This window comes from Verticillium nonalfalfae, assembly GCF_003724135.2.
Source record: "Verticillium nonalfalfae strain VnAa140/NRRL 66861 chromosome Unknown scaffold_27, whole genome shotgun sequence".
Classification (NCBI taxonomy): domain Eukaryota; kingdom Fungi; phylum Ascomycota; class Sordariomycetes; order Glomerellales; family Plectosphaerellaceae; genus Verticillium; species Verticillium nonalfalfae.
The window spans coordinates 167,213-183,071 of NW_021167252.1; the positions used below are offsets into that span (position 1 = coordinate 167,213).

The 15,859-nt window shown below is 56.5% G+C and overlaps 3 protein-coding genes across 3 annotated transcripts; 1 reads left to right on the forward strand and 2 right to left on the reverse strand.

The window, feature by feature from the left end:
* Positions 1-817: 817 nt before the first annotated feature.
* Positions 818-1,521, reverse strand: FPR1 (FK506 binding protein proline rotamase rapamycin-binding protein; the record flags this gene model as incomplete). The annotated part of the gene is made up of 4 exons (XM_028638884.1): positions 818-845; positions 920-961; positions 1,039-1,185; positions 1,289-1,521. 4 exons carry the CDS (start codon positions 1,519-1,521, stop codon positions 818-820), a joined length of 450 nt encoding a protein of 149 aa, XP_028496607.1.
* A 7,609-nt stretch (positions 1,522-9,130) lies between these two features.
* On the forward strand, positions 9,131-11,716 carry D7B24_004719 (uncharacterized protein; the record flags this gene model as incomplete). Its single annotated transcript, XM_028638885.1, has 1 exon — positions 9,131-11,716. One exon carries the CDS (start codon positions 9,131-9,133, stop codon positions 11,714-11,716), a length of 2,586 nt encoding a protein of 861 aa, XP_028496608.1.
* A 3,678-nt stretch (positions 11,717-15,394) lies between these two features.
* On the reverse strand, positions 15,395-15,859 carry D7B24_004720 (uncharacterized protein; the record flags this gene model as incomplete). Its single annotated transcript, XM_028638886.1, has 1 exon — positions 15,395-15,859. One exon carries the CDS (start codon positions 15,857-15,859, stop codon positions 15,395-15,397), a length of 465 nt encoding a protein of 154 aa, XP_028496609.1.

The following is a 15,859-nucleotide window of genomic DNA, read 5'->3' on the forward strand; positions in this document are numbered from 1 at the left end:
TTGAAATCGGGGGTTTGGCATCACGGTATGCTTAAGCATGCATTTGCCGTGCATAGGGTGCGTCTGCCATCCAATATCACAATGATGCTTGGGGATAGACTAGTGTACGATCGTTGATCGTCACGAAAGCGGTAAAAAAAGCCGAGCAACCTGCATTTGGTATAAAATCATTGTTTTTCCTGGCCGGAATGCTGCGGTACACATCTACTAATTTTTGTTACGGTTCAAGCTATCCAGCCCGGGGAGCTGAGCGACGAGCACTCCGTATGACGCACTTCACTTGGACGATGGGATCGTAGTGGTATGTGCGAGTGTTCATGCCACACTTGAAAGGAGATTTTTCAAGTCCCCAGTGCCGAAGATATGATCGACTCGCGGGAATAGAATATAATAATTCGAAGCCGGTAACCCTGAAGGCAGGGGCTGGGAATTATCCGGTTGAAACACATCGGAGAACATAAATCCGACGGCGTCATAGACACGCTGATGAATAGATTGAGATGATACACCCGGATGCATTAAACATACGATAACTCCTGCCATGTGCTTTCTTACCTTTCAATTCACGTTTCGTCATAGCCGCGACTACACTGGCCCACTTACTAACATGGTCAACGTCACGACAGTCCCGGGCTCTGCGGCATCCAGAGCGACCGACATCTGAACATCGCCGAAAGTCATCACAGATCCGAGGTAGGCCTTTTTGTTTCAATCAGTGGTATTGGCACACTACTAAGATATCACGCGCATGGTGCGGTTTCTAGACCAGCCGATAACGAATCCGTGTAACCGTCCGCGCACCATGTCCCCGTCTGATTTACTGGACCTTCTTCAGCTCGACATCGCTGTGGACCACAAGTTAGCATCGTCCCACTACCGCCGCACAAAGCGGACGTGTAACACAGGACGGCAAACTTACAAGATGAGGTCGGCGTTGGGGGGGATGTGGCCGGTGAAGCCGCTGAGATGAACGCGTCAGTCGGACTGGAGCTGAAAGCGGAGGCAAGGGGCTTGCCACAGAAGCAGGGAACGGCTTACCGGGCACCGTAGCCAAAGTCACTGGAGATGTCGAGGGTGGCCTTCTCGCCGACCTTCATCTGGGTGACACCCTCGTCCCAACCGCGAATGACTTGACCGACACCGATCTTGACGACGAAGTCGCCGCGGCCGACGGAAGAGTCGAACCTGGAAAAGAGAGAGGAGACCCGGTCAGCAACCAATGTTTCGCAAAGCGCACTCAGGCGCAAGTGGGGTGGTGCAATGGAGGAGATGGGACGCGGGAACGTACTTCTTGCCCTTGTTGTCGGGCTGCGAAGTGTCCTTCAGGAAGCCGGTGTACTCGATGGTGACAGTCTGGCCCTTGGTGGGGGTGGCGCCAGTGCCGGGCTGGTGGGTGATAACGTTGACGCCCATCTTGGATGCGGATGTCTGGAAGGTTCTGCGGTCAGCAGGAGGGAATTGCAGCCTCGGACCCCGCAGCCGGGCAACCGAGGCCAGAAGGGCGGAGGGGGGTCGTGGCATGCCTGTGATGGTCAATTGGGTTGGTTTTTGTGGTGGTTTGTGAGGAGGTGAAGACGAAGGGAAGGGGCGGCAGGCAGGGTATTTAGGGACCGCGGCGGATCTGGGTACGCTCGGGAAGATCTTTGTGCTTCCACTGGGCGTGCCCCCGTGTGTGGTGCCTGTCCTGACGACGTGCGACAGCCCTGTCCGCTGTCCCGTCTCCTGCCTCGCCAGCTCCAGCTGCCGCCCCGAAGCAAGCTCCCCTCGACCCCTCGTCCAGGCACGACATAGGTTGCCGCCAAGACTCTATGACGATCAAGTCGCCTGCTAACAGTTGCTGCCCCGCGCTGCCCCTCCCAACCCCTCTTTCGCACCACCACGATTGGGCGACGAGGTACTTCTGGGTCATATTGTGCGACCTCGTCACAGAAAACCTGCAGTGACGCTACTTGTCGGGACCTTCCACCGCCAAAAGCCCTCTGCGCACTCTGCGCAGCAAACGTGCCCGCTTGTTAGTGATCTACTTGAAAGCCTCGCATTGCCTGCCCCCACCACACAGGGAAGCTCTGCCACGACAAGCTCCCAATCGCGCGGGACGCGGCGGCAGCGGACCTGTGACAATTTCCATCGACAATGTCGCAACCACACCGTCATGGCAGTAGCCCGCCATTGAGTTGGTGGGAGAAGATAGTCTTGAGAGTGCTTTGATACTATACATCGCTCGCCTTCGATTTGGTGCTAACAACCCAGAGCGTACCTTTCAACATGTCTATGGTGCGCCATGTGCCGAGTCAGCCAGCTACTGCACGCTCCATGATGGCCGACAAAACGCGGAGCTCGCACCCGGAGGTGATCGGTCGTCGAGATGTGACAGCGGAAGCTGCGGGCGGTATGATGACCGAAACCTGTCGGATCACCACCAGCCGGATTGACGACGATGATCCTTTGATTTACAGGCTGCGCTCTACGGTGTACCAGTTGAACGCTAGCTTCATCAACTTACAGTCCTCTCGACACTACTTCTCCCGCTGGCATATGACCCTGATGCGAGCATCCTCCATCCATCACAAACCGTGGCAGGTTCTAGGACGTGAATTGACGATAGTAACATACCTATACTAGTACTGCCAACCCAGGACCTGTCATCAATCCCAGGGAATTGGGTATCTTGCGGCGCCAGAGAAATCCATCATCGTCACTTTCCAGTATTTGCTGATTGCAGGCACGAGCGCCCGTAATTGGAAGACTCTTCGTCGAGGGCGGGGACACAAGGCATGTCAATACTGTAGAGACCCTCGTTGGTGCACCTGTTGTTTCTTCGGGCTCGCGAGAACAAAGGCGCCATACCGTAGGACGAGTCAGCCGGCAAGGTTGGCTGGCAAACGAAGACAGTTGGCTGGTCGTCACATATCACCCACCAAAGGTCATCGGCAGCGTGCAGAACCTGTTGAGGTTGGTAAGCCTCCTCGTCACATCCTGCTGTTCCAGTCATTCTGTGATCTAGCCGCAGCAACAGTTGGGATTTCTGTGGCCGCTGCAGGCTGGTGGCCACGGTCACCACCGACGTCGATCAAAGTCTTGACTTGACATGGAGAGGCTCTCGCTTGGTTCGGGTCGAGTCAGCTTCGCTCGCACATCCTCTGACAAACGTGATGTCTGCTGCATCGAACGACTCTCTCCTAGCTTGGTGAATGCAAACTCTGGTCCACACATGTCTCAAGGCCATGCATTCGGCAACATGAGCACCCTGCCTACCTGACAGTGTTGCCCCCCTAAGTAATCTCAAACAGTCAGAAAACAGGCAGAAGCAATATAAAGCGGGCTGTCTTGCGTTCACCTCGGCAACAAACGCCGGCAACGGTTGTGAAAGTCGAGCAAACGATGATCGTCAACGCCCAGGCCGGACTTCGGATGACATCAGTTTACCAGGGAAGCCAGTGCCTGCGGCAGAGTATTGTGCACGAGTCGCGATGTGGTGTCGGTCGTGTTTGATGCGATATTTCCCGGTTCCAAAGAGAAAGTGGCTCATCTCGAATCAGCCCCGAGACTTCAGCTTGGGAGGGAGATATCTCAACTGGCCCCTACATTGTCGTGACAACCGAGAGTCTGGATCACACCAGATCCTGCAGGATTGGGCATCACCAGATGCCGAAGTGGAAGGGAGCCAACAGCCGGCAAAGATGCGCCTCCTCGCTTCGCCCTGACACAGACCGCCGTACGAGGTTATTGCTCAACAAGAGAGGTCCGACGTGAAGGGAGAGACAACCCAAGCCCAGACGACCTGCTGTACGACCTCCGACAATCATCTCGCCCGCCAAGGGGGCAACAGCAAGCGAGTATACCCTCTGAGTCTCTTTGTCGAAAGTTAAATCAACTCGGTTGAGCAAACCATCGCTCACCGGTGCCATCCGCGATGGGGTGTCCGGCAACAGCAAAGCCGGCTCTGGCTTTCCAATGCACATATTCAAAGAATGGGAACGAGTACATGACAGGGGAACAGAGCCGGCCAGGGCACCACGATAACATAACCCCACGGTGCTGTTCATCCAAAGCGTTTGGCAAATCGTCTGTTGCCAGCGGTCGTCTGGTCTTGGATCGGAATTCGGCGTTGCTGAAACAGGACGTCTCCAATCGCAAATGTCAGAATGGTCGCCGTGCCGACATTCTTGTGCCATCTGACTTCGGCAACCACTCCCGTGAACGCGACGGGCTCCCTCGAGTTTCAGGATGGCCTCCGCTTCCCTATAGGCCTCCGGTGCATGTCGGATGGGATGCACTTGAACAAAAGCAAACTGAGCTTATTGCCTAGGCTGTCCTGGCGAGGCATGGTCGGGGAAAGGCTAGATGCCAGATTGAACCGAGCTTTTCCCCTACACTGGTAGGGGAGGGGGTGTTGACCCTGGAATATGGGGCCGAGTTTCAGTTTGATCGAGACGACGGCGCTCTCGGCCCAGCTTCGTCGAGACGCTGGGCTCCGATTGCGTCACTTCCATGCCGACACGGAAAGGCTCTTTGGTTCACCTTTCCGCAGTTACGAGTGTTTGGTGTCACGGCAGAACTGGCAAGACATGAGGGGACCAACACAGCCATCAGCTGAGAATGGCCCCCGCCAGGCGAAGGATGCTGCGCCACGAATCCCGCGTTCCGCAGAATGTGAATGACGCCATGTCGCGGAAAACGTTGACGATGGCTGGGCGCCTTCTTCTTTGTTATGTGCAAGTGTGAGACACAAGACACGCGGAACGGTAGAGTAGGATGCTGTTGCGCGGCGTTCGAGTTCCAGCAGCATGGCAAGACATGCATCGCGGACGGGAGGCGCTCCTATCGTGAAAATGATGGCCAGGTGGAAGGCTGTTCCGATTAGGCGGATAGTGTCACACTTCTCGACAATTGGTGGCAGCTTTGAGATTCCATTCAGAGTCATGCGAAGTAACGGCATGGGGACGAGATGTCAATAAAGCATACTTTGAACCTACACAGTCCTACCCCCACTTTACGTATGGAATGCTAACGGCTTTTGCCTCCCCTTTAATTGATTAGTCCAGGGGTCCTTATTGAACATTGTCTCTGTCCACCGTGTAACTGAGCTGGACCTAGATTCGTGGCAGTTCGGCGGAGCAAAGTGGCGCTCTGAATACTGTTATCGCTCAGTCGAAGGCACAGGAGTTGCGTCAGTTGGGAGGCTCTAACCTTCTTGCACCCATGCACCAAAACTGGCAGTAACTAACTTTGCTAGCTAGCGAGGAGTGGTGCCTGGCAGCTAGTCCCCAGATTGCCAGATTACGGGTCAACACGTGCATGTAAGAGCGTGAAAGCCTGTCTTTGAAGCCATGACGGGACACGGACGTACCATGCAGGAATGATCTCGGTAGTCTCATCGGAGGGACCCGGTGGTTCATCAGCTCAGCGAGTCAGACTGCGGTGCCTGGGCATAGACCCAATATTTTCGGTGTCAGGCAATCAGATTCATCTCGAAGCCATTGTTTTCTTGGTTTTTCGCGCTCGCACCGACACGTGGATCCAGGTGGCGCGCAACAACCAGGGAGACAGACGCTGATCCAATAGTCTTCTGATGGGCCTAGAACCTGTGTTGGAGCTTGATCCCCTCTGGATCCTGGGGGTCGACTCCACGGGCCCATTTGCTTTGTGGGTATGCGACACCTTTTGTGGTGCCTCGTGGTGATGACGAGTCACTAGGGATTGAAGAGGCAAGTTGACTATCCTGACCGCTCCCTTCCTGGCAATTGAATGTGTCCCGATTTCATCACAAGAACTGGTTTGCCAGAGATGGGATGACCAACTCAATGCATTGTCCGTAGCGCCTGTTGTGCTTGCTTTGTGCAGGCCGGCTCCCACCTGTACTGTACTAGACAGAACAACACAGTAGGTACCTATCTGGGCAAGGCAGGGTACCTAGCATAGAATGGTGGCTTGATTGAATTAAAGGCCCAAGCAGCGGCGTCCAGGGTCCCGCTGGTGGGCTTTCCGAGACAAGCTAGGGCTGCAAGTACGTGTAGATGCAGGAACTCTCATTCGTCAAATGTTCCCCTCTATCGGCGCCGGCGCATGGGGGAGACATTAGAACAGGGGTAAACCGCGCGACGGCGCAAGGATCTCACGGGTAATTACCTGGCTAGACGGGAGGACCTGACCAGGTGGCAAGTACTAGACGTGTACTCGAGCCTTATTGACGGATTTGCGTCTTTTGGGTGGAAGTGCACATCTTGGTCGGTTGAAGTGATGCCTGGCATGGCCTCGCATGATCACACCACCAAGATCCACACCAGGACGCTGCTGTTCCTTCTTCGACGTTGTGGAAGGTAAAGGACCGAAGAGATCGACGCACTCTGCAGCGACAGGTAATCGATGTCTATAGCGGATGACCATCTAGATGTGCGCAGGAGTCTCCTCACGCTTCGGGATCCGCTGAGCAGCAAAGAACATGCCCGTTTGGGCGCCGAGTCAATGTATTCCAGTGACATCGCCTGCCGACAATAACACATGTGGTCTCCCCCCCCCCCCCAATTGCCCAAAACTAGAGAGCGAAGGGATCGTCGTGGCTGTTCATGGCCAGAACCCTCGCACGTGGATGTAAATCTGTGTGTCAGGGACTGTGACCGTCTAGAACGGGGACGTGGACGACGAACGCCGCGGTCAGTGCAACACATGTACATGAGCGGTACGAGCCAGGATCGGGTCAAGTTGACCAGGGCAGCGGAGGACGGCATTCCACATGGCCAATGGGCACTTGTCCGTGTCCCACTTACTCCGCCCGTAAAGCGCAAGTTGGCCATCCAGAGTGGAGGGCCGCAGGGAGTCCCTGGGAGAAATCTTGACGAGCCGGACCTCAAGGTACGAACTGGGTGACATGCCTGGGCCCGCTTGTTCCTAGCTTCGTGTCAGGTAGTTGAACGGTGACAGTCGGGGACTGCTAGGCAGACAGTGAGACCAGGGCTTGATCGCAGCCCCAACCGCCACTTGTGCAAACCAGCATCGTGAGCTAGGGCCTGTCGTTTCCCTCACGTTGCCCACCGCCGCCACCACAACCACGGGTTGTCGGGGGGAGAAGGCCTTCGAGTCGTTAGCGGTATATATCAATAGCAGGTGTCCTTGCGTCCACCGTCGCCAGGTCTCAGCCAGGCCCTAAGATGGCTCGTTTTGCCGTTAGCTGCTTGTTGGTGCAGTTCAGTTAGCTTCTGAGATCGATGGAGGCAGCCCCAGCGAACGGCAACAACACCTCGCACGCGTTTTCGGGGGCACAATCGAGGAGAGCATCCATGGTACTCCACCCGTCCTTTGTTGCCCGTACCCATGTGGTGCTCGCACAAGGGAGGCCAGAAGCACATGGTACCATGTATGGCGCTCAAAAGGGCGACGGTCTCTTGCTTTGTTTACAATGAGTACTTTTCGATAGTACTTTCTTTACTCGCAGGCATTGATCGTACCGGGGTAGCCTCAAGTCGGTGATGCAGGACAAAGAGATGCTCAGAGGACTGCGCCATTTTGACGAAGAACCGCGTACCGATGGAGTTTGTGGAAAGTACCTGCTTGACCTAGGTACCTTACCGACCTACACATGTACTACACCTAAGGGAGGTATGCCATGACCTCTCAGCAAGGTAGGTGCTGCAAGCTGGCGCCGTCGTAAATGAAATGGCACACCTGTTTACCCGCTTGAGGCCCACCTTGGGTGCAGGTCTTGTGTACAACACTTGAGCATACATGACTGGTGACAGAATTCGGTAGTCGGGACTCACGCCACGGCTCCTGCCAAATCAATAATAGTGCACGCACCACCATGCGCATCCCCCAGCGGTGCCAACGTGGGATCGGGGGGAAACAGGTGCGCCTTGCACAGGCACTTGCCCTGGCTGAGCAGTTGTGCCCGGGCTGGCTCGAACGGTGGTGGACGGTGACCGGTGATCGGTGACGGGCTGACGGTGGATGGGGCATTGCACTGGTATGGGCAATGCATTATTCCCTCCACCAAGGGCCCCAGAGCAGAACCCACTCACTACAGAGCCTACCACCAGACTATGTCGTCCCTGCGCTCAGGGGCCCCAGGACCCCAGGGCTACCCCCCCGGGCCCTACTTGGGAGACCAGAGTCCCAACTCTCGCTCTTGTCATCCTGCACTCGCTACGCCTCCCGTCTGCCTCTCCTCCACCCCCCCAGGAACCATCCCCCTGTCGTGTTTCCCGTCAATCAATTTCATTCCTTTGGTCCCCATCCCCCTTTCCATCCCTCTCGCGTGTCTCTCTTTTCCCTCCTCCCTTCTTCCACCTGTTCGTCACCGACAAGCGTCCTTGCTTCGCCGCCCGCCTCCGACAAGAATTCCTCCAAGGCGACTCTCGACCTGTCCGCTTGATTCGATTCTTGAGTGTGCCGCTTCACGAGCACTCTCGACACTGCTGGATCCCGGCCGAGACGCAGCACCTACCAACGACCTCGGGAGGTCTCCACGAGCCAATGCAAATGCCAGCTTGATCGCTCACAAATCCGTCGTCGCGCCCTGCAGTTCTCAACCCCAACCCGGTGGACGTTTGAACCAAATCATCGACACATGCTTTCAACAATCTGACGATTTCCTTCGTCGAGTCACTCATTTTCTGGATACACGATCATTGTGCCCTCAACATAAAACGTGAGTTGGCGACCGCCGCCCTCCCGCCACCCTCGACCCGGCAGACAGCAACATCCCCCGCGATGGAGGCGCCGAGGGATGGAATGCTGCAGGCCGAGAAATGGCGTTGGGGCCTGACCCGGCATGGACCCTTGGCCCCTCTGCAATGCTCGTCCCACGTCTTCCCCTCCCAGCAGTCCGTCCTTCGCGGATCCTACATGCTTGCTCCGTCGCAGACAACGTGGGTTTCGTCTCGGTTGGCTAACATGCTTGTCAGACTACACTCGTTGACTCTATGTCAAGTACATTCGTTCCTACAACATTCTGACAAGTGAGTCGTGTCAACGGCGGTCGCGTACATCACAGGCTTTACGCGTCAACGGGGCGAGCCCACAGACTGACCGACATTGCCAGACCACAACTACTACGTGCAAACACCACTCTCGTTAAGACCTTCACAGTATACACTATCCCATAATCGACGGCTGGCAGCACAAACAAGAAACCATGCAGGTCAAGTCCGTCCTTCTGGGCGCCGCCCTGGCCCTGGCTACGACGACGACGGCTGAGAACGACAAGCCGAGGATCTACTTCCCCCGTCATGTCAAGAGACAGTTCACCAACTCGACCCTTTCGCAACCCGGGACCTTTCCTGCGCCAGAGAGCACGCCCTTCACGTCGCGACCCGATACGCCGACCTTCATCACGAGCCTCAGACAGTCTCTCTCGAACGACTTGATCGAACCGGCCGAATCCTCTTCTTCCTTGTCCGAGTCCCTGTCTGAGCCCAGCGGCACCACTCAGCGCACCACCGTCGTCATTTCGAGCACCATCAGGGTCCCGCCCACAACTGTCCCCGAGGTGCTTGACCCGGTTCAGTCGTCCTCTGAGGAGCCATCTGCCAATGACTCGACTGCTCCGCAGCCTTCGCCCTCGTCGTCCGATCCCGAGACCTCGACTTCTCAGGCGACCACAGAGCCCGATACAACCACGGCCCCTGGCACAACCACCACCGAGGCCGCGACGACTACTACCGCCGCCGAGACGACAACCCAAGAGACATCAGTCGAGGCACCCACCACTACTGCCACCCCCACTGCGTCGTCTGAACCCGAACCCACGACCGAAGCCGCAACGACAGCAGTGACGTCGCCCGAGCAGAGCACCGTCGTAGAGTCTGTTTCCTCCGCAGAAGAGTCCGGCACCGGCATCCTGCCGTCCACCATTGTGCTCCCCACGAGCAGCAGCACCACGGCCGAGGCCGAGCCCACGACCTCTGCCGCCACGACCGAAGCCCAGACTTCTGCTCAGCCCACGACATCTGAAACTGTCACAACATCTTCGGGGATCGTGATCGCGCCTACGGGCCTCGTCACTACCAGCTCAAGTGAACCCACGACCTCCACCGACGAGCAGGTGATCCCCACTGTAACGGACCCTGTTGCGAGTCCAACCGACTCGACCGCTCAAACAACGCCCGCTACCACGACCCCCTTGGAGTCTCAGCTCAACCCCATCCAGTCGGTCATCTCCGCTGTGACTAGCATCCTTTCTGTGCCAACGAATGCGACTGAGTCTGAGATCGAGCCCACTCAAACTGCGACTACTGACCTGTCGGGTTCCACTGTCGCTGAGCAGACCACCGACGCGGTGTCTGCCACGACTACGGCCAGTGTTCCCATCACCACGGATGTCAGTGAGCCTCCTGTCAGTGCCAACACGACCGTCCCGGACCAGTCAACGCAGCCCCCCGTATCGTTGACGTCGCTGCCGCCTGTCGATTCGTCCACCATCCCCTCTACCTCGATCTTCCCTGGGTCGTCGGTGATTCCATCGGTGTCACCCAGCGCTTCCGGTGAACCTTCGGTGGCTCCCAACACGACAGAGAGCGTTCCGACTGCTAGCGCTTCCATCCCCATCACTGAGCCAAGCAGCTCTGTCAACGTGACATCCATTCTCGAGTCTAGCATTGAACCCACTGCCGCGCCTTCCTCCGTGCCGACTAATTTGCCGACCTCGAGCGTTCTGCCGGACAACACGACCGTTATTTCTGACGAGCCGTCGGCTGCGCCCACCGTCCCCAGCGTTTCAGCCTCGTATGAGCCCTCTACGATCGTTCCCGTGACCAGCCTGGCACCCACCAACACGATCACGGGTACCGAGATTTGGCTGCCGTCCACTATCATTGTGGAGAATTCGACGCCGACTCGCGCACCGACGGATGCTGTCGCACCCACAAGCGCCGTTGCCCTGCCCTCGAACTTGCCCAAGGTTATCGGCCCTGGCGATACGGAGAATGTTGTCCAGCCTGAAGGGACTGTTCTCCTTCAGATCGGCTTCCTTTACGCCGAGAACTACGAGTTCGTTAGCAAGAACCCGATGGCGGCTGCTCAGTTGTTCACGCTGTTGCCCACCGCCCTCGCGGATGGCGCCAAGATCGACGCCGGCAAGGTCATCGTCACGAGTCTGGTGCCCTATGACACCATGCCGTCGCTTGGCTACATCACGACTCTCGCCCGGTTCTGGTACCCCGAGTCCATGGTCGACCAGCTGCGCATGGACATCAAGATTCCAAACTCGCTTCTTTACAACAACCCCCAGCAGCTCATCTACAATCTCACCCAGAACATCAACCCTGCCATTGACATCATTCCTGGTTCCGAAAACATCCCCGGCGGCAATGGAGGTGCGCCGACTTCTGGTTCCCCCAACGGAAACAACGACATGTTCGACAACAACGAGTCGGACTCGACACCCATTCAGACCGGAACTGCCGCAGCCATCGGTATTGGTGCCGTGACGGTTGGTGTAGCTTACGGCGCGGCCATGTTCCTGATCGCTCGTCGTTACAAGCGCAAGAAGCAGGCGCACCGCCGTGCCAGCTCCATCTCCGGCACTTCCTCTGACATGCGCTACACTGGTACTGGCAGCCCCGCGATGATGGGTGGCGCGCTGATGAGCCGCGACTTTTCCAACTATGGCGGTGTCGTTGGCGGTCGTGACAGCCACGGCAGCGGGCGGACGGGCAACTCGGGGCGAACGGCCAAGATTTCGGCACCTGTCGCTGCTGAGAACTCCCTTGGCTGGAATTGATTGACGAACTAGACGCCGCACACACGCGCACACACGCACACACACACACAACACATTTATCTTCATTTTATCTGTCATACTGCGAAGTTTCTTGCTTTTCGATACCCTTCGGAAAGAATCAGTGATCGGAAATATTTGCATTGCATAGACTTTCGATAACATGGTTCTGACCCCGATGACACTTGGAGGAGAGGAAAGGGGCCATCCTTCATTCAGAGGAAGAGGAATTTTGCTTGAGGTGCTCGAAGGAATTGGACTGGCCCGCACCGAGCTCGCTTGTTCCATCTCCTTCTTTCTCGTCGCTGCTGCAGACGGCCCTCTCTCGCACAAGGGCTTGATGGTCTTGACGTCCGCATCGCCCTTGCCCAACGTTTGATTTTCTTCCGCGTCAGACCTCGGCCTGCGACCGTCAAAAGACCCGGCGCCCACCTTTTCTTTGCTGGCGCTGGTCTGGTGCCCAGCGCCTTTTTATTTCACTTAATTATTTCCTACCTGGTGCGGAGGAGGGGAGAGATGTGGATCAGTGGGACTTGTTGCAGGTTCACTGAGGAAGAGTATCCTGAGCGTGGGAGAAGAATTTTTCGGTCTATGCGGACAGAAAATGAGGGACGCGACGCCCTCGGCGGCTCACGGCCGGGTAGTTCGGTGTACATTACGAAGGAGAGACAGGCATTGGGTTTGGGGGGCCAGACGCCGCCGATGCCTGGACTACCTGACCGCGTGCCGACCGCTGTGGTTAACTGGAGACGCATCACTGATTGGCAGCCTGCGTCGGAATAGAGGGTTATCCGTCTCGAGCCGTGGTGCTATGCATATACTTCAAATGAGAGAGCCTTTGGACCGAAGTCCTCGTTATCCTCTTCTGATGTGACACTTACCCCGGGGCGCTTGTGCTTGGCGTCAGGGGCCGAATACAATTTCCGACGAAAAGCTAAAATAGCGTCGTCTAGTCTGCTTTTGGCAGGGCTGATGAATTCTCACCGGCTTGTTGACCTCGTGTTCTCCTTGCTCGTGTCATGGCCTTTGGTCTTGTTCTTGTTGAGTGGTGTGTGTGACACCCAGGTGACTTCCAGTCATGTGACATTCCACATGGACTGTACTACCCGAAAGCGCAATCAGCCCTCGTGCATCTCGGAGCCGATTGCCCCTCGTGAACCGAACATCTCTTGTAATATCCCGACTCACACCATTACGTTGCACGTCCACCCAACATGGCGACGGCTGCTTTAGAATCGGAAATTTCCTCCTATCGACGAGAAAAACTCACATGCATACCGATGCATTTGCTGACTTGTCCGGCTGTGAGCTTGGCGTCGATGCGTTACGCCTGAGATGGTGACGCGCCTGTCGACGCGATGGGTCAAGGGCGGTTCAAGATGGCATGGAAGGTACAACACAAGATGCAGCTCATACACTGTGATGCAGGATCGTGCCAGCAGACCTTTTTACCCCAGACCTTTACATACATCATTTGACGCGATACCTCCTTTGCATGCCAAATCCTGCAAATCCCCCGCATGCCAGGCAACATATCCAACTCCACAAGGCACACTGCTCGACGCCAGAGCGGCCGAATGCATACAAAAAAGGGAGTTCCGGTTGACGGATATAAATGATGAGGGGAAAGGCAAGATTGTCGAGATCCTCTCCCCCGATGCGTCACTTTGCGCCAGGGCACAAATATTCTTGTGCGGACGAATCACCCGTGTGCACTCGAAGGCTCCTGGACGGCAAATAATGACTGGAAATATGAGATGGAATGCTAAAGATTTACTGCAACCAGAGTACAGCGGGGACAATAGGAGCCGGTCGCTGCCGCCGTTCGGCTTACGGATGGCGCTTCACCGGCCGGTCAGCAGCCCCAGATGCGCCGGTATTTGTATCAAGGCATCATTCGGCCTGCTCTTTCGCGAAAGGATTTAATGAATGCAGCCGGCTGTTCACCTTGCTACATGATTGCCAAGATCGGACATCCCCAGATGAGGTCCGTCTGCTCTCCAGATGACGACTGCGGACATCTAGCCTTCCATAGCACGTACGGTTCCTCGACCGTGTGAACAGAGGTTTCACGCATATGACGCACGGGTAGTTACAACTCCGTCCTCGTTTGTCGCCCATTGCATAACCTATGACTTTCGTAAGCTCTGCGATGAAATCATGCATGACTGGCCTGCTTACTGACACAGTCATCTGCAGATCTCCTTCCTTCCGGACTCATGAATTCGTAGGTGCCGGTCGCCGATGCAATCTGAACCTGTCTGACCCCTACCCAGCGCTGTATAACCTTATTGGTAGCGATGTTGTGGTTCATGTTTCTGTAAGTCCATACTAGCCCATCCCATTGTGCTCACCGCATGGCAGGCCTTTGCTGATAGAATAAGACCCTTTCCTCCGAGCTGGAGACCATCGAATAGCAGAGCCTTCCCAACGTCCACGGCCGCGTTCGTGTTTCCGACTGCGACTCCCTCGACTTCGACCTTCACAACGCTGTTGATGATCCCGAGGAGATCGAGCTTCGCGCCAACTCCATTGGTACCACGAGGCGTGGTATCGGCCCAGTCTGCAGCCGCCGCGTTTCAAGACGACGATCACCACGAGGCTTTGCTGTGTCTGTTCTCACCATCAGCAGAGAAAAATCGTCACCATGTGCGAGGTTTTCAACAGGGAGCTCTTTGAGCGCAAGCTGCGAACCCTGGCGGCGTCAGCACCGGAAGGTATGGCAACCCCAGCCTGTGCATCTCGATTGCAGCTTACTGTCAACAGGAGGTAAATTGATCGCGTACGTTACGTATGTTACGTCTTGCGGCTGAGGTTAAGTAAAGCAAGGTCCCCGACTAGAACACGCCTGCGACTAGAGCCAAGGCCTTCTTCGACCTGCAGAGGAGGTACGCAACTTCATTCTGTTTATTGAGAAGTTCTTCTCCTTCAACGGCAAGGGATTATGGCAGTACCAGCTTTTATTTTGTCCATGTTGTGTACCTGCCATGTTTGACAATCTCACCGTGGACCCCACGAACTGGGCCTGAACTAGTAGTCGCAACGGAAGCCCTTTGAGTCCATGCTCTCAAACAACGCCGCAGAAGATAATTGTGAATGACACCTTTATGAGGAATCCATCATGACCAGACGCCCTGCCTCGAGTGGCATCTATCCGCCGCCCGAAAGAGAGCCCTTTGCTGCGCATGCTGGCTTCATCAACGTGGTCTCATGAGACAAAGGAAATATTCGAACAGGCGAGTGGGGAGATATTAGACGACAATCAAGGAAAACTTTTACGGGAAGCCAGGAAAATGAAAGAACGAAATAGAAGTAAGGAAATATACGTCTGATCGACCTAGAATGAGGCAGTGAGTGGTAAGTATTGAGTATTAGGGCAGTTAAGATTACGACTCCCTGACACCAACATCAAAGCGGACGGAACGTGGTGCCCTACTTTCAGGCAAAGGCTGCTTGGTTAGTTAGAACTTCGAAGAACCGCCTCGCAGGATGCAGTCTGGAGGGGTGGAATGGCAGCCTGCACTGAGAGGGAGCGCCGACAAGGGAGCTTCCCGTCTTGGTTGTGGTTTCTCACAGCGGCACCGGGGCGGCGGTCGGGTCCCAGGCCTGCATCCGCCCCTTGTCCGCCTCGACGAACGAGGCCCTCATCCACCCGTCCGACTCGACCCTACGAATGGACCATCACGGGCCCGGGCCCGAGCCGGCGGGTGGAGTGGGCGCCGCGCCGTCGGCGCCGTCGTGCGAGCTCGCGTCCTCGGCCTCGCGCGCGAGACGCTCCTCGAGCTTGCGGTGCTGCTCCGTCTGGCGCTTGTGCTTCTTCTCGTCGCTGCGGGCGCGGCCGGCGTCGCGCTTCTCGCCAATGATGTAGGGGATGGAGCGGACGGCGGCGAAAGCAAGGGTCGCGGCCTGGCGCAAGTGGCGGACGGCGTCGCGGAGGTGGATGCGGGCGTCAGTGAGGTCGCTGCGGGCGGCGGCGGAGCGCTTCTTGGCACGGTATGTGCGTTCGGCGCGCTGAGCCTTTTGGTACTTCTCCGAGGCGCGGCGGCGGTTCGTCACGAGGAGGGCCTCGGTGCCGGAGGTGCCTGGACGGCGGGCCGGAAGGGGCTTCTCCGTGGGCTCGGGCGAGGGGCTCGTGTTGCCGGTCAT